At 40.0% G+C, this 26,778-nt stretch overlaps 1 protein-coding gene across 1 annotated transcript in view; it reads right to left on the bottom strand.

Annotated features, from left to right (window-relative positions):
* Positions 1–25,789, bottom strand: part of LOC141949925 (kinesin-like protein KIF20B) — a 35,863-nt gene extending 10,074 nt beyond the window's left edge. The window contains 16 exon segments of the mRNA XM_074884089.1: positions 75–236; positions 819–929; positions 932–1,009; positions 2,061–2,195; positions 10,237–10,524; positions 12,424–12,562; positions 13,925–15,014; positions 18,772–18,937; positions 20,520–20,639; positions 20,825–20,886; positions 21,480–21,536; positions 21,578–21,746; positions 22,690–22,840; positions 23,441–23,580; positions 25,291–25,453; positions 25,755–25,789. Of these exon segments, the coding sequence (XP_074740190.1) occupies positions 75–236; positions 819–929; positions 932–1,009; positions 2,061–2,195; positions 10,237–10,524; positions 12,424–12,562; positions 13,925–15,014; positions 18,772–18,937; positions 20,520–20,639; positions 20,825–20,886; positions 21,480–21,536; positions 21,578–21,746; positions 22,690–22,840; positions 23,441–23,580; positions 25,291–25,453; positions 25,755–25,789 (3,066 nt within the window).
* Between the last annotated feature and the right edge of the window lie 989 nt (positions 25,790–26,778).

Here is a 26,778-nt window from a genome sequence, read left to right as displayed (position 1 = left end):
AGAAAACAACAAAACAAAGAAGTTATTAACAACATATCATTAGTACATACTTTCTATAAATATAACAAACATACCTCTTTGTTTACAGACTGATCTATTTTATCTTGTCCTTCAGGTAAAGGTACTTCTGCCAAAGACTGAAGACTTTTATGGTTAACGCCTTGTTTCAATTCCTTTATAAAGTCATCTTTCTCAGCCACCTGTTTTCTTAGTTCTTCTGTATCAGTTTCCTCATCCTAATAAACACAGCAAAAATTGCCACAAACTGCAGGACTGGCAAAAGAAGTTAACATGTACATGAGCATCGTTACAATTACTCAGTAGCATCAGTTTTAGAATTGCAGGCTCAAACAGCCAGCTGTCCAACAAAAAGCCAACAACTTCATGTATGAGTGGCCTCTATTTAAAGTCACGAAAGGTCATAGAACAGCCTGGGAAGATGTAATGCAAAATTTTTATTTTACTCTACTTATGTAGGGTTATAAAAGTTCACCTCCCATTTGTTCACGAAGTTCTTGGTTCTGTGAAAAAGGCAGCAGATGTGATAGTTGTTTCAGATTTCCAGTCCAATCAAATTGCAATCAAATAATCAAATAGACTTGAGTGTTTATTTGAACTACTAAGTTTTTGGAAACTTCAGTTACTGTTATAAATTCAGTTTCAGAAAAGCACAAAGCTTTTTTTATATTAGCTGCAAACAATTTCAATATGTTTGAAATAGAGCCAAAATGTAGTATTAGTGAATAACAAAAGAAAAACAACAAAAAACAACTACAAAAAAATCCCACAGAAACAAGAGAGAGAGAATGAGAGAAGACCTTTCCTGAATCTTTTACTGCAGCTTGTTTCAGTTCTGCTATTTCTTTATCTTTTTGTATGGTGTTAGAAGCCAAAGTCTTGGGCTGTACTTCCAAGGCTGTACTTCCAAAGCTTCTACTAATTGATCTCTTTCTTCACACCACTTTTGAAGATTGCTGGCCTTTTCTACCAGCTGTGCACCAAGTCTTTCCTGAATGGGGGAAAAAATAGGTTAGAATTGAACGCCATTTCTACAAACCATCTGAACTGTTCTGACAGCTTAGTTTGGCATAGTTAGTACTATCTTACGGCCTTAGTAGACTTGAGAGCCTATGTAGATCTTAAAAAGCTCACACAAAACTAGTTTCACTACAAATATACAAAAGCAAACCATGCTTCAAATTAGAAGAAACTGTATCTAAATTTATACTCTTTGTGAAGAGAATTTTTGTCAAGAACCACCACTCCTGCTTGCCCACTTTCTGATTTTATTAGAAAGTCTCAGGCAAGAAAAGTCACAGACAAAGTGGAAGTAGTCCCAAGCTCCTAGCACCCCCCTGTACTGACTGCAGGTCCAGAAGGTCATTGCTAACTACTTCTAGATGCAAGTACAGTTTTAGATTGTACAGATTCATACAATAATTTCATATGCTTAGGAAATTACGCCCTTGACACAGTCCAGTGACCAGGCAAGGTATCCACCTTGTTATTAACTATCAGTCACTCTACTTTGAGAGCGATATGGGAGCAAAACCACTAGCATTTTGACCCAGTATTTTTACTGGAAAGATCTAGAAAGAAGCTTTTTTTGTCAACTACTGCTTGCTTCTTCTCTTCCTTCTAAAGCCTCATAGGCTGCCTACCCCCCCCCCCCCCCCTTTTTTTTTTCAGAAAAACCAAGCAACAAATCTTGTTTTTCAAGGTATGTTTTCCCAGCTTCATTAAGTAGCAATTCATTTAAGCATAGGTTACGTATTGGTGTTTTACACACAAGATGAAGTTTGAAGAATTCACAGCAAGGTGGTGCTGGTGACAGGATAGAAAGGAACAGGCACTTTCACTTCCATTAGGTATGATGCTTTTTCATTTTGTGACACTCCTGTTCTTCCCTTTTCACATGGAGAAGATCTCATGTAGGCTTTGCCATGTGATAAATGAGGGGATTTGACAAAGGCCAGCTCCCCTCAAGTGCCCACACTGTTAACACTTGACACGAGATCTGCTCTGTACTAAAGACTCTGCTGAGACCTCCAGTCACTTACAATTTCTGCTTGTTGCTCTACACAACGTTTTCTGGCCTCTGCAAATTTTCTCATTTCTCTGTTGCGATGGCTCTCAGCTTCTTTCACTTGACTTATGAGTCTCATTTTTTCCTCCAGCCAGTTCTTTCTATCAGTTTAATACTTTGCCTCATTCTCCTATTTTAGTGGAAGCAGAAATAAAGCCATAGGCAGAGATTAAGCGACACAAAAAGAAGTCTTAAAATCCAGATTACTGTTAAACACATTAGTTTCAAAAAGATAACAGAAATACTAGCACAGTTTTACTCCAGCATATTCCCAAGTGCAAGTATTACATTCTCATTTGTTCTTTTCCATTTACAAAAATTGTTAGCAGTTTTCAGAACTTATTATTCAGACTGGCATGTCTTCAGGGAACAGACTTTTTTTCCTCTAAAACATGCTCTGGGTAAGTCACAAACACTATTAAAGTTACACCAAAGGTCATGGCAAAAAGACCCTTTTTACTTACAAATTCCCAATCTTTTATACTGCCTTTCAGGACATGTTAGGAAACCTACTTCAAGACTGAAAGGCAAAAAATGCAGCACAATTTGAATGGGAAACAAAGATAGTGTGTAACCAGGAATGTTACTTCAATCCACAGCAACTTTGCCTCCTTCTCTATCACAACCAAACCTCTTGTCAGACATTCTCCCACACAAGACAGGAGGCACCTGAAAAGCTGCCTGGGAAAAAAGTCTGCTTTCTAATCCAAGGAGAATGAAGAGGTGAACCCTCAGCCTATCAGGAAGGGCTTACAGGTCATACAAGCACAAGATCTTTAAAGAGTCTGATTTATTTGCCCAAGCAACTGATGGGAAAAGGTCTGAAACAATCCAGCTCCTGACATCTGTTCAAGACAACTGTAAGAGGAGCCCAGCTACAGAAGCACCGTCCATGGCAGCACACCACAGTGAAGGCTGCACCCCACTGTGGGGCATCAGTGATGCTGTGTATTACACAGACACCCATCCAGACTTTGCTGCACTGGCACACTGCAGTTTTTAGAGGAGGTTTCCTTCACCAGCACAAGAACTGGCCACATCATGCCCTAGCTCTTGAAGATAGTGACACAAAAATAATTTAGACTCCTAAATGAAAGTTATGGTTTTAAACCTAAGTATGAATTACATCACCATGTTTTACCTTCAGTTGTTTTTGCAGCTTTATTGTCGGGGGAGGCAGCGGGTCTGCCTCTAGTCTAACTGAAGAAGAATTTAACCTTGAAGACATTCCAGTGTATCCATGAGAGGCCAGAAAGTCCCGAGAAGTGCCATGGAAACAAGATTAGAGAACTAAGATAAGAAGAACTGTCCTGACGATTCAGGCGAGAAACTATCACCCAATCGTGAACTGTTAGTTACTAAAGTAAACCAATCCTGTATGAACACCTACTTTGAAGAAGGTTATAAAAAAGCTTGTTAAAACAATAAAGGGGCTTTTGCAGCCATTTTGGTCGCTTTCACACAATCTGATGTTTGTCGTGTCCGTCTCAACTGCGACAAATGGTGACCCCGACGTGATAAATTAGAGCGACGTGATAAATTAGAGCAACGTGATTGATTAGAGCAACGTGATTAGAGCGAAGTGGTCATTTAAAGGAGAAGTATAACGGCGGCGGGAAGAGCCGCAGAGACGGAGCCCGGTGTAGCTGAGAGCAGAGGGAATCTGCCTGGTCCGGACCTGAATTTCGACACCTAAAAAGGTGAGCCACCGGGAACGGGACTGTAATTATGGGGCAGTCATTAACAAAGGAAGAGGAGACAATTTTGTCTACCTGGAAAGCCCTATTAAAAAGAAAGGGGGTTAAAACCTCAGAACAAAGCCTGAAAAAGATTTTGCTATGGAGTAAGATGCAAGGCTTTGAAGCCACAACAGTTACTGCATTCAGTGTGAGTGCATGGCAAGCAGTAGGATTGAAAATATTGGATGAGGTCTCTAAAGGACAAAAAGAGGCATGTGAGTTGGCAACCACATGGCGCTTATTGAGTGAAACCTTAAAGGAATGGAAGATAGAGCGTGAGGCCTCTGATGGGAAACTAACAGACATTCGACCTGAAGACAATGACGGGGAGGACTGTGGCAAAGGGACAAAGGCAGTGGATACCTCAGCCTCAGGAATAGCAGGCAGGAAACCCCTCACGGGCAAAAGCAGATCGCGCCCTCGCCCACCTCCTCCTCCTCCACCATTAAATATTTTGCGGGGCGATGAGGAGCCCCCCCCACCTAGTGGTGCAGCGGCAGCCCCTAGCGGCGCAGCAGCAGAAGGGGTGATTCCATCAGCCCCCCCCGAGGAGGAAAATAGGGCGGGTAACACAGAGCCAGAGAGCGAGAGCGAAAATGAAAGTGAGGGAGAAGAAGCTTTAACCACGGCTTTACAAACTCTACATATCACAGATAAACCCATGGTGAAGAAAGCCCAGCCATGGACTCTCCCTCCATCCACAGTAACTGTAATTCCAAGGTCCCCTGATCGATTTTGGGAGGGAGTTAGAAAGTATGCTGCTGAGGCTGGCAACTGGGATCTGGTTGAACGCCTCAGCCCATACTCTCCAACCCCGGCATGTCCAAAGCCTGTAGATATAGCAGCAGAGGCTTATGGTGCATTCCCTGTTTATAAAGCTGTTGCAGGCACAAATGAGCATGATGAGCACAATCCGATCAGTTGGAAGGTGGTGCAGGATTTGCAGAATAAAGCACAGAAATTTGGAATCAATTCTCCTGAGGTGATGCAACTTATTCGAATAATCAGCACAGATTTGTTGTGTCCATATGATGTTACACATCTCGCACAAGTGCTGTTTCAGCCAGTACAATTACAAGTGTTTCAATCTACTTGGAGGCAGATGGCACGAGCAGCTGCACAAAATAATGCTCGACTGCCACAAGACGATCCGAGGTTAGGACTCGGAGAAGACGCCTTGCTTGGCGAGGGACCATTTAGTAACCCTCAGCTGCAAGCTACGTGGCCTCCGATTGTCCTTGAACAGGCACAACACATAGGGATTACAGCATTAAAGCGAACCATGGAAATGGCAGCTCCAAAACAGAAGTATATTGCTATCCGGCAAGGTCCTAAAGAACCCTTTTTGCAATTTGTAGAAAAAATATCTGCTGCATTGGAGAAACAGGTAGAAGATGAAACGTTAAGACAAATGTTATGCAAACAGCTAGCAAAGGATAATGCTAATGAGGACTGCCAAAAGATAATACAGTCTTTACCAGGAGATCCTTCTATTCCTGACATGGTGGCCGCATGTTCAAAGGTTGGTACAGTGGAACATAAAATGGCGGCTTTAGCTACTGCCATGAACATGCGAAATACAGGAAAATGCTTTGGATGTGGTAAAGACGGTCATATGAAAGTAAATTGCCCGAACAGAAGGTCGGCAGGCAAGCAGCCCATGACTGTCCCACCAGGAACTAATTGCAATAAATGTGGGAAATCGGGACATTTCGCGAAACAATGTCGTTCCAAGTTTCATGCTAACGGGCAACCGATACAGGGAAACCACAAGAAGAGCGCGAGAGGGCGCGCGAGGACATCAAATCCCCTCCAGACAACAGGTCAAATCCCCTCTGTGAGCAGCTATCAGCCGCAACTACTGGCTCAGCAGGGTTGGATGTATCCACCGCCGACACAATAACTATAGTTACAAAAGACATTGTTAAGGTCCCTCTTGAGGCAAGGGGTCCCATAGGACGAGGACTGAGTGCGTTACTTATAGGAAGATCAAGTAGCACCTTAAACGGATTAATCGTGCATGTGGGAGTCATTGATGCTGACTTTACGGGTCAAATTTGTGCATTAGTTTCGACCCTTTATCCACCTGTTACGATTCCAAAAGGTACTCGTCTTGCTCAACTTGTTCCTTTTTTGAGTTGTGTCCCAAAAGCAGAACAGCGACTGCGAGGCGATGGAGGCTTCGGTTCTACAGGACCCCCTCAAGTGTGCTGGTCTCAGACTGTCTCATCATCTCGACCACATATGACGTGCACGCTGTCAAATCATGGACATTCACCGACTACAGTAAGGCTTGCGGGGCTCCTAGATACGGGCGCCGATGTGACTATTATTTCTAACTATCTGTGGCCATCCACCTGGCCAACAGAGGATGTGGACACAGGGGTAGTGGGGCTGGGAGGCTCCGCACGAGCAAGAACAGCAGCTACGGCAATTCTGATCACCAATCCTGAGGGCCAACAAGCAGTCGTTAAACCATATGTGACAGCAGCTCCCCTCAATCTATGGGGGAGAGATTGCTTGTCACAGTGGGGGGTGAAGATTACTACGGATTTTTAACGGGGGCCACTGTGCTGCAGGGTGTTAGGCAACCCACGCTTGTTTTAACTTGGTTAACGAATAACCCTGTGTGGGTGGATCAGTGGCCCCTACCAATGGAGAAATTAAAGGCCCTGCAAGAATTGGTGGCAGAACAGCTAGCTGCTGGACACATTGAACCCTCTCAGAGCCCCTGGAATACTCCAGTGTTTGTGATAAAAAAGAAATCAGGAAAATGGCGATTTTTGCATGACCTGCGGCAGATCAATGCTGTCATGGCCACGATGGGGGCTCTACAACCAGGCATGCCTTCACCGGCCATGATCCCTCAAGATTGGGAAATCATTGTCATGGATCTCAAGGATTGTTTTTTTACAATACCATTAGCCTTTCAAGACAGAGAAAAATTTGCATTCTCTGTGCCTTCTGTCAATCATGCAGAACCTGCAAAAAGATATCAATGGAAAGTTCTGCCGCAGGGCATGAAAAATTCACCAACAATTTGTCAATGGTTTGTGGCACAAGCTTTGTCACCTGTAAGGGAAAGATTCCCTACCAGTTATTGTTACCATTACATGGATGACATCCTGTTAGCATCAAACAACAAGGAGCAGTTGAATGACATGGAGAATGTGACTAGAAATTCATTACAACACTATGGATTAGTTATCGCCCCTGAAAAGGTGCAGAAAGTAGAACCCTGGAAGTATTTAGGACTAACAGTCACAGGTAGGCAGGTAATGCCTCAACCTGTGAAACTTAACCTTGAAGTTAAAACCCTTAATGATGTACAGAAGTTAATGGGATCTCTGAATTGGATTAGACCCTATCTCGGACTGACCAATTCACAACTGCAACCTTTATTGGAATTATTAAAAAATTCCAATGATCCAACAGAACCCAGAGTATTAACTGAGGAAGCATTAAAGGTAATTCACATGGTGGAACGATCTATACACGAGAAATTTGTTTCTCGAATAGATCTGTCTCAATTGGTGCAACTCTTTGTACTAATTGACAAAACTGTACCATTTGGTGCTTTGGTGCAGTGGAATTCTGAGTGGGATGACCCACTGCACATTCTAGAATGGATGTTTCTGTCATTCCGACCACGAAAAACTGCTCCTGGACTGTTTGAGCTTATTGCTGATGTAATCATAAAAGCCAGAAAACGATGTACAGAACTAACAGGGCGTGACCCAGCTAAGATTGTTTTACCTGTTCAAAATTGGTATTTTGAATGGTGCTTGGCAAATAATTATGAACTACAGGCAGCCATGGCGGGTTTTCAAGGACAGGTGTCATATCACCTGCCGTCACACCCGCTACTGAAATTTGCCCGAGAAATACCATTTGGTCAAAAAAATTTAAGCCGCCCAGAACCAGTGAACGGCCCTACTGTTTTTACAGATGGCTCAGGAAAAACAGGTAAAGCAGCAGTAGTATGGTATGAAAACAACAACTGGAACAACAAAGTAGTATATCAAAATGGTTCTCCACAAGTAGTAGAGCTACGTGCAATGGCTGTTGTTTTTTCTATTTTTTCTGTTCCTGTAAATATTGTAACTGACTCAGTGTATGTAGCTAACTTAGTTTCTAGACTAGACAAAGTGGTTTTGACCATGTCAGACAATCAATTATTATTTGATGTACTTTTAGAACTCTGGAAAAGTATTCAACTACGGACAGAACCTTATTTTATCATGCACATCCGTAGTCATACCACTTTACCAGGATTTTATACAGAAGGTAATGCCAGAGCGGATGCTCTTGTTTCCGCTATGGCTCTTAATACTGTTCCTAACATTAAGCAACAAGCTGTATTATCACATCAATTTTTTCACCAAGGATATCGAGCTTTACGACGGCAGTTCGGCTTGTCTCATGCGGAAGCTCGGTCTATTGTAGCCGCCTGCCCTGACTGCCAAGGAACTCACACACCAGTGTATTTTGGTACTAACCCCAGAGGTATGCAGGCTTTACAGATTTGGCAAAGTGATGTTACTCACATAAATGAATTTGGCCGACAGAAGTATGTTCATGTTTCCATTGATACTTATTCTCATGCCTTAGTAGCAACAGCACATAACGGGGAGACAGGAAAAGATGTAGTTCGACACTTCCAAAAGGCTTTCTCTATGCTTGGGGTACCACGCCAAATAAAAACGGACAATGGCCCAGCATACATTTCACAGAAGGTTCAAACATTTTTTAATTTGTGGGGTGTTACTCATGTTACAGGAATTCCCCATTCCCCAACAGGACAAGCAATTGTTGAGCGTGCACATAGTACGTTGAAGCGGCAGCTTCAAAAACAAAAAGGGGGAATGATTGGGGAACCACCACAGGCATGTTTAGATAAAGCAGTTTATGTTCTTAACTTTCTCCATTACGGGGATAATTCTTCTTTACCTCCTCTTTTTCAGCATTTCTCTTCTCTTTTTTCAAAACAGGATTTGCAAAAAGACATCAAAGTGCATGTTAGAGATCTAATTACTGGCCAGTGGAGTGGACCATGTGAATTATTAACCTGGGGCAGGGGTTATGCTTGTGTCTCTACAGATGCCGGCCCTCGCTGGGTTCCTGCTCGGTGTGTTCGGCCTGTGCTGGAACCTGCATCAGGCTGAAGGATGGGTAGTTCCACAACCCAAACAGAATGTCTGGGTGACTCTGCATTGAAAAAACTAACAAAGTTGGGATGTTGGCTTAGCAAACAGACTAATGCTACTTCTTTAGCTTTAAGTGGCCTTTTAACTGATGTTGATAGTGTTAGACATGCTACTTTACAGAACAGGGCTGCAATTGACTTTTTGCTTTTAGCGCAAGGACATGGATGTGAAGATTTTGAAGGAATGTGTTGCATGAATTTGTCTGACCACTCAGAATCTATTTTTAAAAGTATACAGCAGCTGAAGGATGGTGTGAGGCGTCTAACAGAAGAGGACGGATTGGATTGGCTTACAAGGATGTTTAAAGGATGGGGACTTTCTGGATGGTTGATATCTCTGGTCAAAACTGTGGGGGTCATGATCTTGGTAATTGTGACTGTGCTTTGATGTTGCCATGTCTTGTCAGTCTTCTGCAAAGGGCCCTGCAGAAGACTGCTTCTGCAATATTTCTAGCACAAATACAAAAAGGGGGAATTGTCGGGGGAGGCAGCGGGTCTGCCTCTAGTCTAACTGAAGAAGAATTTAACCTTGAAGACATTCCAGTGTATCCATGAGAGGCCAGAAAGTCCCGAGAAGTGCCATGGAAACAAGATTAGAGAACTAAGATAAGAAGAACTGTCCTGACGATTCAGGCGAGAAACTATCACCCAATCGTGAACTGTTAGTTACTAAAGTAAACCAATCCTGTATGAACACCTACTTTGAAGAAGGTTATAAAAAAGCTTGTTAAAACAATAAAGGGGCTTTTGCAGCCATTTTGGTCGCTTTCACACAATCTGATGTTTGTCGTGTCCGTCTCAACTGCGACACTTTATTAATTCCTCATTTTCATCTCTGTTTTTTTCCGTGGCATTGCTCATTTTTTGCTGCCGGTCACTATTGCTCTGGTTATTCAGCTCTCTGTATTTCTGCTTCCATGCTTCCAGTTCTAGTCAGTACACAAAATGAGGTTATATAACACACAGTTTAAATGCATATTTGACCACATTTACATCCTTCTACTGAAGTTACTTGGATTTATCAGCTATGACCACAAAGGGACAACAGAAGCCTTTAACTGTTAGAAGTTTGTTATATATAAAATTAATGCCTAAATAACACTCAACAAATCAAAACAGAGATTTAAAGCAGCTATATAAATATACAATACATCCAAAACACTTTTGCCTCCTTGCTCCCTTTGCATGGAGAGATTACCCCAAACTAAGCTGTTGGTCTCTTCTAATTTGGCTTCAAGCACTTGACCTTGTTTAATCTGAGTCTGTTCTTGTTCTTCTAATGCCATCCGCAGATCTTCAATTAGTTTTTCCTTTGCACACTGTCCTGATTTGGGCCAGGACAGAGTCAGCTTTCCCTGGGCTGAGAGGGAGCACAGCTGGCGGGTGGTCCCAATGCTCACTGGAGTATTTCCCACCGGCGATGCCGTGCCCAGGGGGTACAGCTGGGCTGGGCTCTCTCTGCCGCTGCCGGTCTCGGGTGCAGTTGGGTGCTGCTGTAGGGGGCGGGGGGCAGTTGTCATGCTCGGTAAGACACTGCTGCATTTTATCCATTTTTTTGGACTCACTATTGTTACTGTTGTTTTCTTGTTATATTTAGTAATTTCTTTCTTTTTATTCAACCTATGAATTTTCTTCTTTTTGTCCCTCCCCTGTGTCACCAGGGAGGGGGGAGGTGAACGGCTGCCATGTGGCGACTGGCTGCTGGCTGAGCTCAAACCTCAACACACACAGATCTGAAAATAAATTTACAGATGAGCCCCCATCCTGGTTCCCACCATTCTCTCCCAAAGTGCCTTCATCACAAGTAATTTCCCCCATTTCCTGAGATCCAAAGCTCTATTAGAAAGAAATAGAGTATCTCTACAGAACTTTCCAAATCCAGAATTCTGAAGTGATTCTCATCAACTTGATTTAGGTGAGCATGTCAGTGTTAACGTCAGACTAAGGCTGGTATTAGATGAAAAACTAACTATTGTTCAACTGCTGAGTGTTTATCAAACCTGCAGAAACTGTTATTGTGCTAGTTCATGTGTCAGTGTTCGATGTTGTTAACATGGCCAGCTAAAGTGGCAAATAAACACCAATATCGAGTAAGTTAACACTGATAGAGCAAATCCAGCCTTTCTTTGGGGCTTATGTTTCTTATTCTAAGACTGTTTCTTTGCTTTCAAATATCCCTGCTAATAATGATTCAATAAAAATTAGTTCCTGACTATAACATTTTAATGTCCAGGTTGGAGTTTCTCAGTATTTTAAAAAATAAATATGCAAGACTCTCCAAATTAGTTAACATCACAACTCATTATGTTGCCATTCCACACCCAAAAAATGGCACAATAAGGGCTTTTTCTGACCTTTACACGCTTTCTCATACTGTTTGGAGATTTATTCCAGCTTCTCATTATTCAGCTGCTCCTAAATATCACACTGAAAGCAAATTAAAGAAAACATGTCAAAAACATGTTGAAAGAAGCAAATATACATGCTACATATTAGTAGCTTTTCATTCTGAGCCTCAACAAGTATTAAATAAAGTATTTAAAGACCGTCAAGAATAAATACTTTTTTCATATATTGAAAGGAGCATTCAAGCTGTCTAAAAAAGTGTTTAGAAGATATTACTTTAACAAAAGAAAAAAGTGTTTCTTGACATGTGACCCCATCCACTCCTTGCTACTTCTCAAAGGATTATACACTGCATGTTGAGTAGGGAAAAGGTCCTGAAATGTCAGGCTGCTGGGGAAGACATTAATACTTTTTTAAAGCTTAACTTTCAAGCCCAAACTCCTGCAATAGTCTTCTGGATTTTAAGTTCTTGCTATATCCCATGAGGTTCTAAGAAATCCCACTGCTTAGTAACCAAATACTAACAATCCACGTTAGTAAAAGTTATTCCATTTTTTCATTTATTTTCCCCAAACTTAATAGAAAACATCTCAGATTTTAAAAAGTCTCTAGAAGTTTGTGCTTTCCTTTTCCAATCAATCCATCTCTTCCTCCCAGAGGTGAGCATTTTCCAAAAGTCTGAGTTCTGAGGCTTTGCAGTCAGCACAAACAACAACATACGGCTACTGTTGTTATGAAGATTACACAGTCCTCCTCCATAGCCAGGTTAGCCGACTTTTGACAAGCCTTTTTCAAGTGTATTAATACAATTTACTCCCCCCCTTCAATATCAGTACTAATCCATGTTTTGACATCTGGTCTTATCTTTAGCTCACAGCTCAATGGCAATGGAACTTCAGACTCACTCTCACTCTAAATGGATCGCTGAACGCAGCCTTGGTATGAACCACTTTTAACAGCTGTAGCTTGAGACTTGTGAAAACAGCTTTTACTAACAGAACCCCAAACACACTTGCAGAAGAAACATTTGGCCTGGGGTTACAAACCTCTTTGTGTACTTGCTGAATTTGTTTCGTGGCATCAGAAAGTTTCTCTTTCAAATCTGCATTTTCTTCCTCTTTCCTCTGCAAATCTTTTTTCAAGCTCTGTACAAGGGCAGAGCTCTCAGAAAGATCTTTACGTAGCCTTGTGTTAGAAATGAAGAGACATAAATAACATTAGTGTTACACATCTCAAAGAAACAGCTTTTACACATTAACTCAGGCTCTTTGATGGCTGGTTTTATGCATGGACAGAATCCCAGATCTATCAGCTAAATGATAAGCTTTATAATTTTGGATTTCAGCTACTTATTATATGATCCTGAAGTAATAAACCGCTCAGATTCACTCTTGAACAGTGCAATCTTTTAAAATTCTTGTTTTTAAGCACAGTAGAGTAACCATTTCTATCATTAGGTGTCCTTACACAGTAACAAAAGGGACAAGGTTAATATCAATTGAGTATAAACTTAGTATTTACATCGCAGACCTTGTAAGGATCAAAATAAATAAAAATCAAAAGAAAGTAGAAAAAACAATAACATTGTAACAAGTCCTGTTGTTATTAAGTGCTACAAAGGCATTAAGAAGTTTAATGGGTTTATTTTTAAATGGTCATATTTATTTTAAAAAGCTTACAGTAAGTTATCTTGGATTTTTACTTCGCAGTTACCTAATAGAAGATATTCTTAAATTCCATAATTAACAATACAAAATAAGGTCTCACAAAAGGAAAACCTTTCAAAGTTTTACAAGCACAGGGTCAGGGATCCCCAGACCTTCATGCTAAATTGTATTTTAGAGTACATGCATGTGCCCACAGATATTGGGACTAAAGAAACCCCAGTCAGAAGGGCTACACAGCATCTTAAAGCCATTTTTACAGGATTGCAATTTCCTTGCCACATAGCAAATATAATCTCTCAGATACATTTAATCTCTTATTTCTTAAAGATTTAAAAAGTAGAGGGGGCTGGGGAAGTTCTACTCTCCTACACCCATTATTCCTTCAAGTGCTTATCATATACTGTGTTCCCCTAGAACAGCTATTACCAAAACCAGCTGTTTACTGTTCAATTACTAGGCTTTTTTTCCCTTTCTTCTTTTCGTTTTTACCATTCAGTCCTTTCTAAAGAAATCATTGCCTGCTTTTATACGAGTTACAGGATATAACATTAAACTATGCCATTTCCTCCAAAAAGGGTATGTAACATAATACTATTAGAAATCCCCAAATAATTCATCATTTCCTGTTTCCCCCTACAATAGTTCTGCAGGATTTAGATCTATATTTCTGAAAGAATACACAAACAGGTGAGGAAAACAGAGCTAGCAAAATATGCAAATATAGAAATCAAGTAGTGCATTAAATGTTCTTAAGCAGTTTGGTTGATAAAGTTGACAAACATGCAAATGTGTTATGTCAAAATAAATGGATGTTCACAGAAGGTAGTTCTAACTTGAGTCTGTTCTCAAAGGGCTAGGAATTATCTCATTGTTTACTTACAATTCTATAGATTGTATTTGCTCATCCTCATTTTTCTCTTTTTCTTGAAGAGTGTGTTTCATGTTCTCCAAGCTGTTCATCAACTGCACAACTTCCTCCTTTACATTTGCTTCCTGATCATTTAATTCTTTCAGTTTTTTGTCTGAATTGGCACATTCCTCTTGCAGAGCTGCTGTATTACTTTCCAGATTTAAAATAATAGATTCTTTTTCTTTAAGTACTTCTTCTAACTTTGCTATGCTGTCATCTTTAGCTCTAAAAGCCTCCAAGAGGCATTCAAGCTCTCTTATTTTTCCCTTGGAGCTGGTAACTTCCTCTTCAAACAGTGCAATTACTCTGTGATCCTCTGCAGCCTGTTTTCCAAAATCCTGGGTTTTCTTCTGGATGTGCTCTTGTAACTGGTTCATAAGATCTTTTTCCTTTGTGGACTGATGATCTTGATTTGCAGTCTCATTTAACTTTATTTTTAGTTGATTATTATAATTCTCAGCATCATCAAGTCCCTTCTTTAAGTCTTCAACTTGTTGAAGTGGTTCTTGAATCTGCTGACTTTTTTGTGAAGAAGCTCTCTCCAGCTCATCTTTCTGAGAGTCTAAGGAATCCTTCAGATTAACTGAATCAATATCTGTAGTGTAAGACTCCAAGTGACATTTATACAACTCATCTACTTTGGACTGCATTGTTTTAATTAGTGGCACTTTATAAATTATATTTTGTTTAGCACCTTCTACTTTGTTATTTAGCTGAATAATCTTTTCTTCTTGTTCCCTATTGATAGTTTTCTGTTTGTCCAATTCAGAAACAATCTCCTGATGGTCAGCTCGACACTGCTGAAATTCTTCACCTAAGCCAGAAGCCCTTTCTTCTGAAGCAGAGAGCTTGAGATTCAAGTTTTTTATTTGCCCACTGAACTCCTTTTTTTTTTTTTCTCTTCTGCACTGTTCTTCAGGTGCAGCTAGCTGACCTTCCAAGGTTTCAATTCTTTCCTTCAGTGCTAGTAGTTCTGCATAGTTCTCAGTATTATTTGCTTTCACATATTCAGTTCTCTTTTGGTCCAGAGAGTCATCTTCCCAACTCTCCTTCATACCTCCTAAAAAACCAAAAAAACCAAAACAACAGTTCAGGATGATTAAAATCAATAGTACAAGTCACTAGCACTGCCAAATAGCAATTACTACACGGAAAATGGTCACCAGCTGAAAGCCACACCCTTATATCACATGGCTTTTTGAAGCCTTGAAGTAAAGCCCCTCGGAACAGTTTAAAATGCAGTAGGTGCCTCTTAGGCTTGTAGATGTGGTTTGCAGCAAGAGGTGTTCAGGAGCCTTAAAGAACATTTTGCCATGGCTCTACTTCAGCCTTCTGCTCTGCACCACTACAGAAAAATCTAGCTAGTTTTACTAATGTGTAGTAATACCTATGAGCTAGATAACGGTCACAGTTATGTCTAGTTTCCACTTTCACTGGTTCAACAACCCTTTTAATACAGCCAATCCCCCATTTTACATTTAGAAGAGCAATGGCATTGTATACTTTCCTGAGAATTTTCATTCATACTCAATATGCCCTTACTTTAAAAATTAAGCTAAAAATCCAGCACAAGTTTTTTGCTTAGTGTTTGGGACTTTCTTCTCTTTTTTCAGTTGGTTTCTAATACAAGGAGAACTACTTATGCCCACACCTAATGTGTTGCATGTAAGGTTCTCCAGAAAGATCTACAACATTCCATCACGATCCCAAATTTCCATAAACATTTTATTAGCTTAAGACTGTTTTTTCCCTGAAGTAAAATCATAGGCATTTCACCACCTTCAAAACTGACTCCAGCTGTATTTTACACAAGTGTTTTAGAATCCAGCTGGGTCCATTTAGTAACATGCAGATATGTTTTAGTATTAAAATCAAGCCTGACTATCATTACAGGATTAGGTCATCACAGCTCTGTACTCCAAAGTGATACTATAGATTTCTGTGAGTACTTCAGTAAGGTGGAGTTTGGCAGTTATCTCGCTTTGGGAGCATTAAGCACACGGGTACCTGTGTACTGCATGGAAACATCTTCTGAACAGATCCAACAGGTTTATTATAGAGTCACTAACAAAAAGTCGTACTGAAGCATTAGAAATAGTGGTTTCCATCTCAATTCAGGTTTTGGTTTTTGATTATTTTTAGAGGGATCAAATTCTACAGGACACTTCTTTCCTCCTGCTTTTCTGTACCCTTTCTTTTCTGTTCTAATGAGATGTATCAAGTGTTCCTGCTAGGCCAGAGGAAACAGCAGCTTTACTTTGGCTTGTAAAGCCATGCTTCTAAATACTACAAGATTAAAAATTTGGAACGGGGAGATGGTTTTCTCTGAAAGCCTAGTTGTGTGGTCTCAAGAAAACATATCAGACAAAATACTACAAACTCCTCACACTGGACATGAATTTTACATACTTCACTAAAAGGGAGAGGTGCCGAGATGTCTTAAGACATATTTTGTGATCTAAGGTGCCAAGATACAAAAAGTAGCAGAGTTTTGCCCAACAGCTCTAGTGAGAAGGGTATGATCATTCATAAGAGGATTTAGAGGTGATCGAGATGCTTTGTGCTGACAACCACAATCATGTAGCAAAGCAGGATAAATACTAGTGCAAGAAGATACGTGATATTCTGTGCAGAAGCTTCTTATGTAGGAAGTACTAAGAAAGGAAAAAATCCCATCCCAAAACATGGGAGGCAAGTCCTAGAGAAGAGTACAAAAACCTGAACCTCAAGACAAGATAACCTATCTTCTCACAAAATAAGCTTTGGTCACAGGCCATTAGCATGTCTAAACTCTACAACAAAGCCATCACAATGTACCTGTGCTCATTTTTCTATTGTACCAAGTACATTTAATGAGAACAGTTAAATGTAAGTATATATAAGTTTCATCATTACGGAGCATCTAACAACTCAGTTTTTAAATTAGATGCCTTATATTCTCAACAGCTACAAATCAAACATATTTAACACGACTGAAGAGCCTGCTCTTCCCAATAAAAAGAAAATCTCAGTGCTGTCATTGATTGGCACTGTTAACTAATTTCTTGTTTGAGAAGAGCTATCACTTCTGTATTTTTTGCTGCTTGGAACAAGTTTCAGTCATGAGATAAGAAACCTATTACTAAATAGTGTATCACAGAGTCTACATCAGCTTCAGTTCTCACCCCCTTCCTGTAATATTTATATAGGTGGCACTACCAAATGGTCATGCTAGGATCCAGTATTCATCCAACCAAAAAAGGTAGAGATAAATCAGAAATGCACCTGGTACAGACAGAAGCTTTTCTTAAGACAGACTTCAAATGACACGTATTTGAACAAGCTGCACAGACATCAGAAGTGCCCTACTGGATGACACACCATCAGTTGACCTTGACCTAGCCTAATATTTTGCCTCCTTTTGCTGCTGTTGGCAGACCCAGACACTTCCCACAAACCTTTTCTGACATAAGACACCTGAGAATGTTGGAGGAACATGAGACAATCAATCCCTGCCTGACCCTTTCAGTATCTATGTATGAACCTGTTGGCTGTTAGCTTGTCTAACCACTCCTGGGATCTGAGAATTATCTGTCTCTCTCACCTTCTAGGGCAACAAATACTAGAAGTTCACTACCCATGGCATGAAGTGCTGTGTTCCATAAACTTAAACTGATCTTCTAGATTGAGCATTCCCTTGGTCTTTCACTGCAGTGATGAATGACAGTCCAGCATTCAGTTTATTCACCACCTGTATCCTCAGTTTTCTGTGATCATGTGAACTTGACAAGTCTCCTTTTAACATGTTTTATCCCTCTTTATGGAGATAGATATTTTCTGATCCCCATTTTTAACCTTATTCTCTTTTTCTATCCTATCCTCACCCAAACAATTGCCTGGAAGATCTTCTTACTTGCACCTGTTCTGCAGGAAGAAGGCAAGAAAGTGAGGGAAGATCTTTCATTCTCCTTTGGCATATGCTTCCCATAGTCCTATGAGAGACTGGAGCCCAGCTCTGTCCTGAAGTCAAGTAAGAGACTGGCAGATCTTACAAATACCATTTTGTACAAGTCAGTCCCATGTAGCTCAATCTCACCAATTAATAGACTTTAATGCAATGGATAGCATAAGTAGTGGTGTCCTTTTAAGTTTCACCCTTATGCTTGAAGGTCGTCAACTGTAGCTGGTTTATTCACCTCATTCTAAAAAGACTGGTAAGCTCACAGATAAAGCAAGGAAAGCAAACGTGGAAGTGCAAACGTGAGAGCTGCACAAAATATGTATCTGTGGACTTAAAATAATTTGACTTCCATTCAAGTGAAAAGCTTTTCTCCTTTGCCAGCACTGTCACCTTGCCCAAAGCTGGTGAGTTCACAGCAGCACACAGCACGAAACACCAAGTTTCACAGTCCATGCTGTAGGACTGAACAATCAGTAACTCACTGACACCTTTGACGCTTGCATAGGCAATTTTAAAAAACTTGAGCAGGGGATGTTTCTTTCCCAGAAGTCCACCAACAGCAAGTTTAGTCCAAAAACAACTGTTAAGAAATTGATTAAGAACTACAGCTGAGTCTGCAAGTACATTAACAGATGAGAGATGCAGCAGAAAGGAGAGTCTAAAAACTAACTTTTATTTTAAGCATTTAGGAGTGAGCAGTATAGGACCTTCTGCAAAAGATGATATTTACATACCAGTTATTTTGATTTACAGTTTAACAGAGTAGGTTTTCTCCTCACAACATAATGTTTACACTTCACAATTTTTCACTTCTGTTCTGGAATAGTAATCAAGTTTTTTTGGAAGGCCCCCTCTTGAGTGACAGTAGAAATTTTACCTTTCTCTGCAGGTGGGTCTTTTTCCACAATAGCCTTACTTTCAGAGCAACGTTTTCTTCCCACTTCCAATACAGTCTCCTCACAATCCTTGAATTGGCTGCTTTCAGTCACTTCGTTGGAGTTCTTTTCTGTGAATTTTCTTTTCATGGTAGTTACAGTGTTGTCCTGTGTTAAAATAAGATCAATTACTTTGAAGTTTTACCAAGTGAGCACTTAAAAGCCTTAGTAATCTTTTAGATGCAAATATTTTTACAAATCTATCTGGGTAACCTGTATAAGGGGTTGTCAGAAGAACAAGTCAGTTACAGCTCAGTTACTCAAGCAAAAAGCAGGTACACCTTCAGACAGTAATAAGCACAATGTTTTGCACTGTGCAGAAAGTAGAGCAAGAGACCAGGAAACTACAAAATGCAAAACGAGTTTACCACCTGAAGTATCCAGTGTCAAAAGAGTTGAGGAAATTCATGATTTGCCCAAAGGGCCAATGGTCAGCTCTACAAGTTCACAACTTTCTTGTCATAGTTGGTAGAGCTGGGAGTCTTAACCGCCTTCAGCAAAGCCACAGATCATTTTTATCATGACAGATCTGATGCAATTTGAAAGCCCAGTCAGTTCTGTCATACGTACTTTATATTTGTATATTTGACTAAGAATGAAGTTTCTTTACTCACAAGATGACACAAGTGCCAAGCCATGCTGGTTGCCAAGGACCAATCACTCATCTAAGTAACCAATTAAAAAAAATAAATCTGTAGAACAGACTTGAGGTTTGTGGTCACGTTTTAAGTTTCATGACACAGAGACTCGTCAAAACACTGGACAGAGCTGGAGCCTTTCTCTTGGCAGGAGCAGTGACAGGAAGCAGTCATCACAACTGCCATCACCCTGAGCATTCCTGCTACTGAAAAGCTCAGGTGCTCAGAGGCAGAGAGGGAACAGAAGATTAAGTATGGTCAAAGCCTTAAGTTCACAGTGGAAGAGAAAAAGGGATCAGATGCTGCCTGAGTTTAATTTAAAATGTTCTCAGAACTACGTTTCAGGTTACTGGGCATCAGGCTCAAAAAAACACCTAACTGCATGTTTTGATTTTTTTCTAACCTGTATCCATGTAGCCCAGCCAGTCTTCTGGCATTCAGCAGCCAGCAGCAGATTAGCCAGCTGCAAGTTTTATTGATCCCATCAAAAGCAGAGATACCCTGGCCATCCACTCTTAGTTCAAACTCTGCTCAATACATTCATATTACTGCTCTGCCTTAAAAAGTTTGTGTGCATGGTGGTAGTAGGTGGAACACACTGATTTTTGTTGCCAATTTACACAATCACTGTCCTTCTCACATTAACTTCTAACTTCAATTAAATTTGACCTTTTGCTGCAGCAAAATCTCCTTTCCTTCCTCTTCCATTCAGGCAAAAATAAAAAGACAGTGACATAATCCCTCTCTTCCCACTGCTAAAGTCCTCCCAGTTTGAGTGGCTCTTTTTTTTTCTTTAGAGTGGCTCTTCATGGTCTCATTGACAGTCCTCCAATAATAACTCCAGATCACTGCTTCCAAAAGTGCTATTTTCCACACACACCTCCACACACGTTCTGCTGCAACTTTAGTTTCAATGCCAACTTCACCTGCTGCCATTTCAAGAAAGTAGCAATTACTTACAGAAAATTTCAATTTTCCAAAATCGTCAAGTCCATTATAAGCACAGATTTAGATTTTTTTGTAAACAGAAAATTAAGATGTCTAAGACTTACATAGTCTTTCATGTTTTTTTCTAAACGGGATATCAAATCTTGCAGTCTCATGGTAACATGATCTTTTTGCTCCACGATGTCCACTAGTTCTTGAATCCTTTCATTCTGCGTATTCATTTTCTTAGAAAAGAAAGTAGTTCAGTCAATGTTAAATTCTTGAACTATACGATGCATTTAGAAGTAAGATCAGTTAAGCTAAGCTTGATATAAAAAAAGCTAGAAACATACTACAACAGCATTTTAAGCCACTGAAATTTTGTATTAAAGCAAGTAATTCTGCACAAGGTTTTTTTTTAAAAAGTTACCTCAGTTGGTTCTTTAAGCTGCTCAGCAGACTCATCCCATTTAATCATCTGCATTTCAAAGTCTGTAACAGGAAAAGAAGCCTGCATCAAATAAGCAGCCATTACATAGTTTACTCAGTAATCCATTTTTCCAGATCTTCTGGTATGTTAGTAGCTTTTGAATATACTCATTTATTTTTGTGTTGGCTTCTACTTGCAGGACACATTTCAAAAGTTCAGGTTGTTTTGAACAGAATTGGGCCCTGCAACCCGTATAAAATACAGATCACGTCAAGAGACTTCTGCTGAAATCGTACTATGAGGTATTGCTACTTCTATCTACGAATGTTCCACAGAATACCTGAAACCACTGCATCAGCAAAATGTAAAGTGCTGGGATCACAATATAACCATGAAATCACGAATAAATAATGTTGACGTGTTACCCTACAATTCAGAAGTCTTCAACTGACAGTTTTAAGTTTTGTCTTAAAAATGAAATAATCAAGGCCTGTGGAATTGTTCAACCTGAACATACACAAAACAATTGATTATCACCTCTACGCATAAGATTTGGTTCAAAAATCCTGCTCAACTGGATTTTACAATGCTCAACTACTATTTTACAGTAGTCATTTCTTTTTTCTGTCACATCACACACACACACCCAGCTCACCTTTGGTTTTCTGTGTCAGCTGCTCTTCAATTTTGATTAGTTCATTGGTTTTCTTTGTCAGTTTTTCTTTGGTCTGAGTTAGTTCAGTGGTAGTTTTCCCAGCTGTTTTTCAAGCCAACCTGTAGCTTCCTGAGGGTCCTCTAGAGACACCACGTGTCTGTGTGTTTCTTCTGCCTGCTTTTTGATATCAACGACATCATTCTGCAGAGAATCAGTAACGCCCTCAAGATCAATATAGGTGCCTGGCCCTATGCCATATTCTTCACTCTGAAAGATAATTTATATCCATTTAGAAATAGCAAATAATTACACAATACCCATTATTTCTACTGAAAATTTGGAAGACCATTATGTCCTCAAACATCTACGTACAGTTAATTCTCACTTCAAAGCCATCTTGTGGGTTCACAGGCAATTTGATTGCCGGTTTCTGTCTACCTTCACACAGAATTCTCCAGCATCAAGTAACAGCTACTTTATTTTTAAAGCAGTTAATGGCCCACCATCACACTCCCTTTTATATCACCACAAAAACATCCCCTCCAAATTTAATCTAAAAGCTAGCATTTTTACCCGATGAGAACACTGAATGAACACAGCAAGCAAACAGTTTTAGAAGGAATACATCTGAAATTTTCAAATATCAGTAAAAGTTTGTGAGGTCAAATAAGTTTGTGGCAACTTATCAAATTAAGTTGCACTTAAAACATTGACTTTATATCTTTCCTCCTTGTTTTTTAAAAACAAAAGGTTCCAAACTCACAAGAACCAGCCTCAACCTAAGAATTTAGTTATGCTTAAGTGTATATACAATTGTCATTGCTTCAGTTGCAGCTACAATAGCCTTAAGAGGAAAAAAGTCTCTGGGACCACTCCAGTACAATCCATATACGGGGCCTAAGAATTCAGCTTCAAATACCTTAAATAGGCACTTAATGCAACAGTTTATAGCAAAATTGCAGCTTTTCCCCCAGTTTCTTTGTATACAGTAATTTTCACTTTGTGTTGCAGAAATGCAGAAAACCCCAAAGATTCCTAAATGCATATCTGAGGCACAGCAACTACTCCTGTTGAACATGATAAATGTATCTTGCTGAGGATACAGTTACACAGCATGCCATTCCTTGAAACCGTTCTTCTAATTCTTGAGACGTACCATCACTATAACAGGTGGTTAGTGAAAGGGATGTTATCAGGGGGATAAAAATACCAGAGGTCCAGCTTGTTCACTGCAAGGCTGATCCTTTAGTTTATTTTCTTCATCCATGTCTTCAAGATAACCATCTACAAGCTCCTTGAAGATTTCCAGGCGCATGTCAGCATCTTCTTCAAGCCGTTCTTGTTCATAAGAAAGGCACTCACTACAGTAGGAAAAATAAGTCAGATAAAAGCTAGCTAGCAGGAGCTGCTAAGAAGTTATTAGTACAGCTGCCTATAAACAAAGATGTTTTTTTCTTTATTTTGGCAATAATAGAACAATACACAAAATGGTGTTCCTACACCAAAGCAGAAGTGTATTTCCTGCACACACACTCCTGAAGAATGAGGGGGAGACATATATACACAGATTATGGCTGACACTTAACTACAAGCATTTTTTCTAAGCTTCTAGAGCCAGAATACCCATCTGAAGTATCACTAAGGCTGCAGTAACCAAAGAATTTGCAAGTGTCACTCTTTCTACAGACATCCTATCCAAGCTCTTCTGTTAGGGAGAGCTCTGCAGGAACACTGCTGACAGATTACACACACCCCCCTCCACCCCCCCCAAATCAAGGCCTTTCCTACACAGTATTTTTCCTGAACTCATAGTCCAAACACAAACTGATCTATTACCAGAGGCAGGAAGTCTAGCAGAAGAGTGTGGTCTCTTATAGCCAAGAGACAGATTTAAGAAATAAGTGAATTGAATTTCATTGGTTTTAATCATTAACTTTAAAAACCACTTAAAGCTAACTTACTTGAAATATATTTCCAGCTCAGCAAAATATTGGGCAAATTCCTGCATCACCTCTTCACGAATTTGTAGTTCCAGCAGTAACTTATTCTTCTTCTCAGCAGTAAGTTTGTTCTTCAACTCTTCTGTGAGACTCAGCAGCATCTAGAATTACCATTAGTATTAAGTTTTTTATAAAGAAATGGTTTCCCAGAAGTGAGATTTTTCTCATTCCTCAAACACTACAACACCACTTTACTCTTCCACCTGACAAAAGCCCTTCCAGTTCTTTTATTAGCTTATTCATAAACAGGAACATTTATGAGTAGATCAAAAGATCTCTTTGGTACTAACACAGCAATTTATAAGTTTGCACAGAGCAGAAATTTGTAAAGAACATCCATTTCATTACAAGAATTGTTGAAGTTGTCTTAAACAGGCTTAAGCTCCACAGAATTTGGCTCTTGTTTTCCAGATGCTCATTTTTGGGGCAATATTAATGAAACTTCCATAAAACAGTTTCTAGTCCTCCGTTCCCTCCTCATCTTCCCTAGAAGTGACTGAATTTGCTTAAGGAACAGTTTTCAGCATTTTCTTGTGCATAGAATACAGAGGAACAGTCTGTATTGCTAAAAGCAGGTAATACTTGCTGTGCATTGACAGGAGGAGGAGAGAAAGCCAAATCTGCAATTCTTACTGCTTAGTCTATATTTAGACACATTATAGAGTTTTCCTACAACAGGCATTTTAGCACTTTAGTGTGACTAAGTAGTGATGATGTTGTTGCTGATTTCTGGCCAAACGACTGATCTTGGACAAGAACAGATGTGTCCATAGCTAAAGCGTAGCCAGAAAACAAAGAATAAAGTCTTCAGTATTTTTTAATCCTCTACTGCACTTCCAAGACAGACCTGTTGCACTTCCCTAGAGGTCTCTGAGCACAGCACTCCCCCAGTCTATCCTCTGCTCAGAGTCACTGCTCAGACCAGTTTCCAGCTAGAGTACAGAGGAGGCACTTTAGAGTCTAACCCTTCTTTGGATTGCAGGAACACCAAGTTTCAGTAGCTTGACAACCTACAAGAGGGTTGAAACCTCACGCACCAACAGATTTCTGTATTTCCTATACTTTGAGTTTCTAGTTGCATTACATGAATGCCATCCCACAAACTCTGTTTCTTGAGCAGTTCTATCACCCTCACAGTCTGCTCCTTTTAGTGTTGTACTTAACCTGCTTAGATGAGCCCACATTCTAAAGGCCTGGATCGCTTGTCCTTTGAACATATCTAACTGTCAGCAGAAGTTTTCCATGGCTTCCATTAAGGCTGTAGCACTGATCCCCAATACTTTTGTCTTCCAATTCCGCCAGGGTTCTATCACTGCACTTACTCCTACTCATTCTGCCTAACCTCCACCTTCCCACTAAAGCTTCTAAGGACATAAAGACGACCTCTTTGGTGCTCAACCTATATACCTCAGGTGAGCAATATTCCACATTAAGATAGCAGTTGTATATGGGGCAGCTAGACTTGCTCGTAGGTGAGAGCATGGAATGACTACAGAAGAAAAATTCACGCAGATCTCAGGGAATTTCTTCCAAATATAGCAAGTGTCTTGTCAGGCTGGATATTTTATGGGAATTATGGATTTTTAATAGAACATGTTCCCACTCCCACAAAAAAAAAATATGTATGTCCCAACAAAGCCTTTTTAAAAGCTTTACAAGGAAATAAAGCCTGACTAGGAGCAATTAGAAAATACGATTGCAACATGAGACAGAAAAATCCAGTAACTAAATTCATATTCTTAGAAGTAAGGGAACATGCTCTTTAAAGGCAAATCAGAAGTACTGATCAAGATAAACTGCAACACACTTACTTTTTGTGCAGTGGCCGAGAACTTTAACACATGGAGTGTTTCATCATATGCTGAAGCACACTGGCTTATGTTTACCATCACGTATACCTTCCCCTTTGCACTGAAGAATCCTTGAAGGAAATGAGTTAACTTACTCTCCTGAAAGGGTATGTGCTGCTGCGACCTTTAAAGACAAAAGAACAGATGACCAGATGCTTAATAATGTCCAGCCAGTGTAAGAGCTATCCAGCATGAAGACCTAAAAATATTTATTAAAGCAGTAGTCATTAAATCAATTAAAATGGTTTTGGACTGGATGCAGCTGTTTGCAGATAGACTGTGTGCTGTTGTGACTGTGGCTTTAGCCATCACCTCAGACAGGCTACAGCAATACAATCGGGGGGAGCACCTAAACTAAGGGAGTGTTCGACCTTTAGCCTTGGGCAGGTCACACAGCCTCATGCTACACCAAACTATACCCCAACCTCTCTCCTCCTTTCACCATTAATGAAGAGACCATGTCTAGTCCTAGGCATGCCGTATCCAACATCATCAGAGATCTCTCTCACTCAGTATCCGGCCTCTGAGAACGGACAATAGCAAGTGCCTAGGCAAGAAAATGAGCACACACCAAACACATGGAGATACTTTTCAGAACTTTCTTCCTAATCTCCCAGCAGTTTGACACTTGAATTTAACAGCTGGGGATGTAGTTTATGATGCTTATAGGAAATTTTATGAGAATTCCTAAAACATGAATGAACGCACACTTGCCACCAAATAGGTTGGCTGCATTTTGCACACATAACAGCTATTCAGTTATATGGACAGTGCTACAGAACTCAGGAAGGCAGCGACACTCCTACAGGAGTACATAGACAGCTCATAAGTAGCTTTGCTGCAGGACTGACAGTCCAAAATATTTTAAAGAAATGTACTGCTTCCTATTCAACTTGCAAGGGGCAGGTATTAACACTTTAAGAGATCATGCTTCAGAACATTCCTTCTACATTGTTAAAATTCCAAGTTATTAGGATCAGAAAAAGACATTCTGAATACATTAACAGCCCTCTAAGCAGCTGCTAGTTTTAATGCATCCTTCCTATCTGGAAAGAACAGGAAAATAAGACAGACTGTAAATTCACAAAACATAATCAGGAACACACGCTAGCAAAGCTTTTTCATCTTAAGGTGTTACAGACTTTGAACAGGCGTCAGGAACAGTGTTATGGGTTAAGTGAATTTGGCAAAGCACATCAACCAGCAGACTGAGTTCATTTAACTTCTGGGACAGAAACAGATCTGCAAATGAGAACATGTGGAGAAAGCAGTTCCTAGACAGTTATATCCAGCTGTGACTATAGATCGTACTGTCTTTTAGAAAACTAACTTCTTGTATTATTTCACTCTTATTTAGATCCGCAAGCTAGGGCATAAATAGCAGGAAGGCTTTCTTTTGTCTGCATATAGTTAGCTGGATCAGGAGGAGAGTGTTAAAAGTTATGTCAG

The sequence above is a fragment of the Strix uralensis genome, chromosome 14 (assembly GCF_047716275.1).
Source record: "Strix uralensis isolate ZFMK-TIS-50842 chromosome 14, bStrUra1, whole genome shotgun sequence".
Taxonomy (NCBI): domain Eukaryota; kingdom Metazoa; phylum Chordata; class Aves; order Strigiformes; family Strigidae; genus Strix; species Strix uralensis.
The sequence above is the reverse complement of the archived record's forward strand: the minus strand, read 5'-3'. Positions and strand labels throughout refer to the sequence as shown.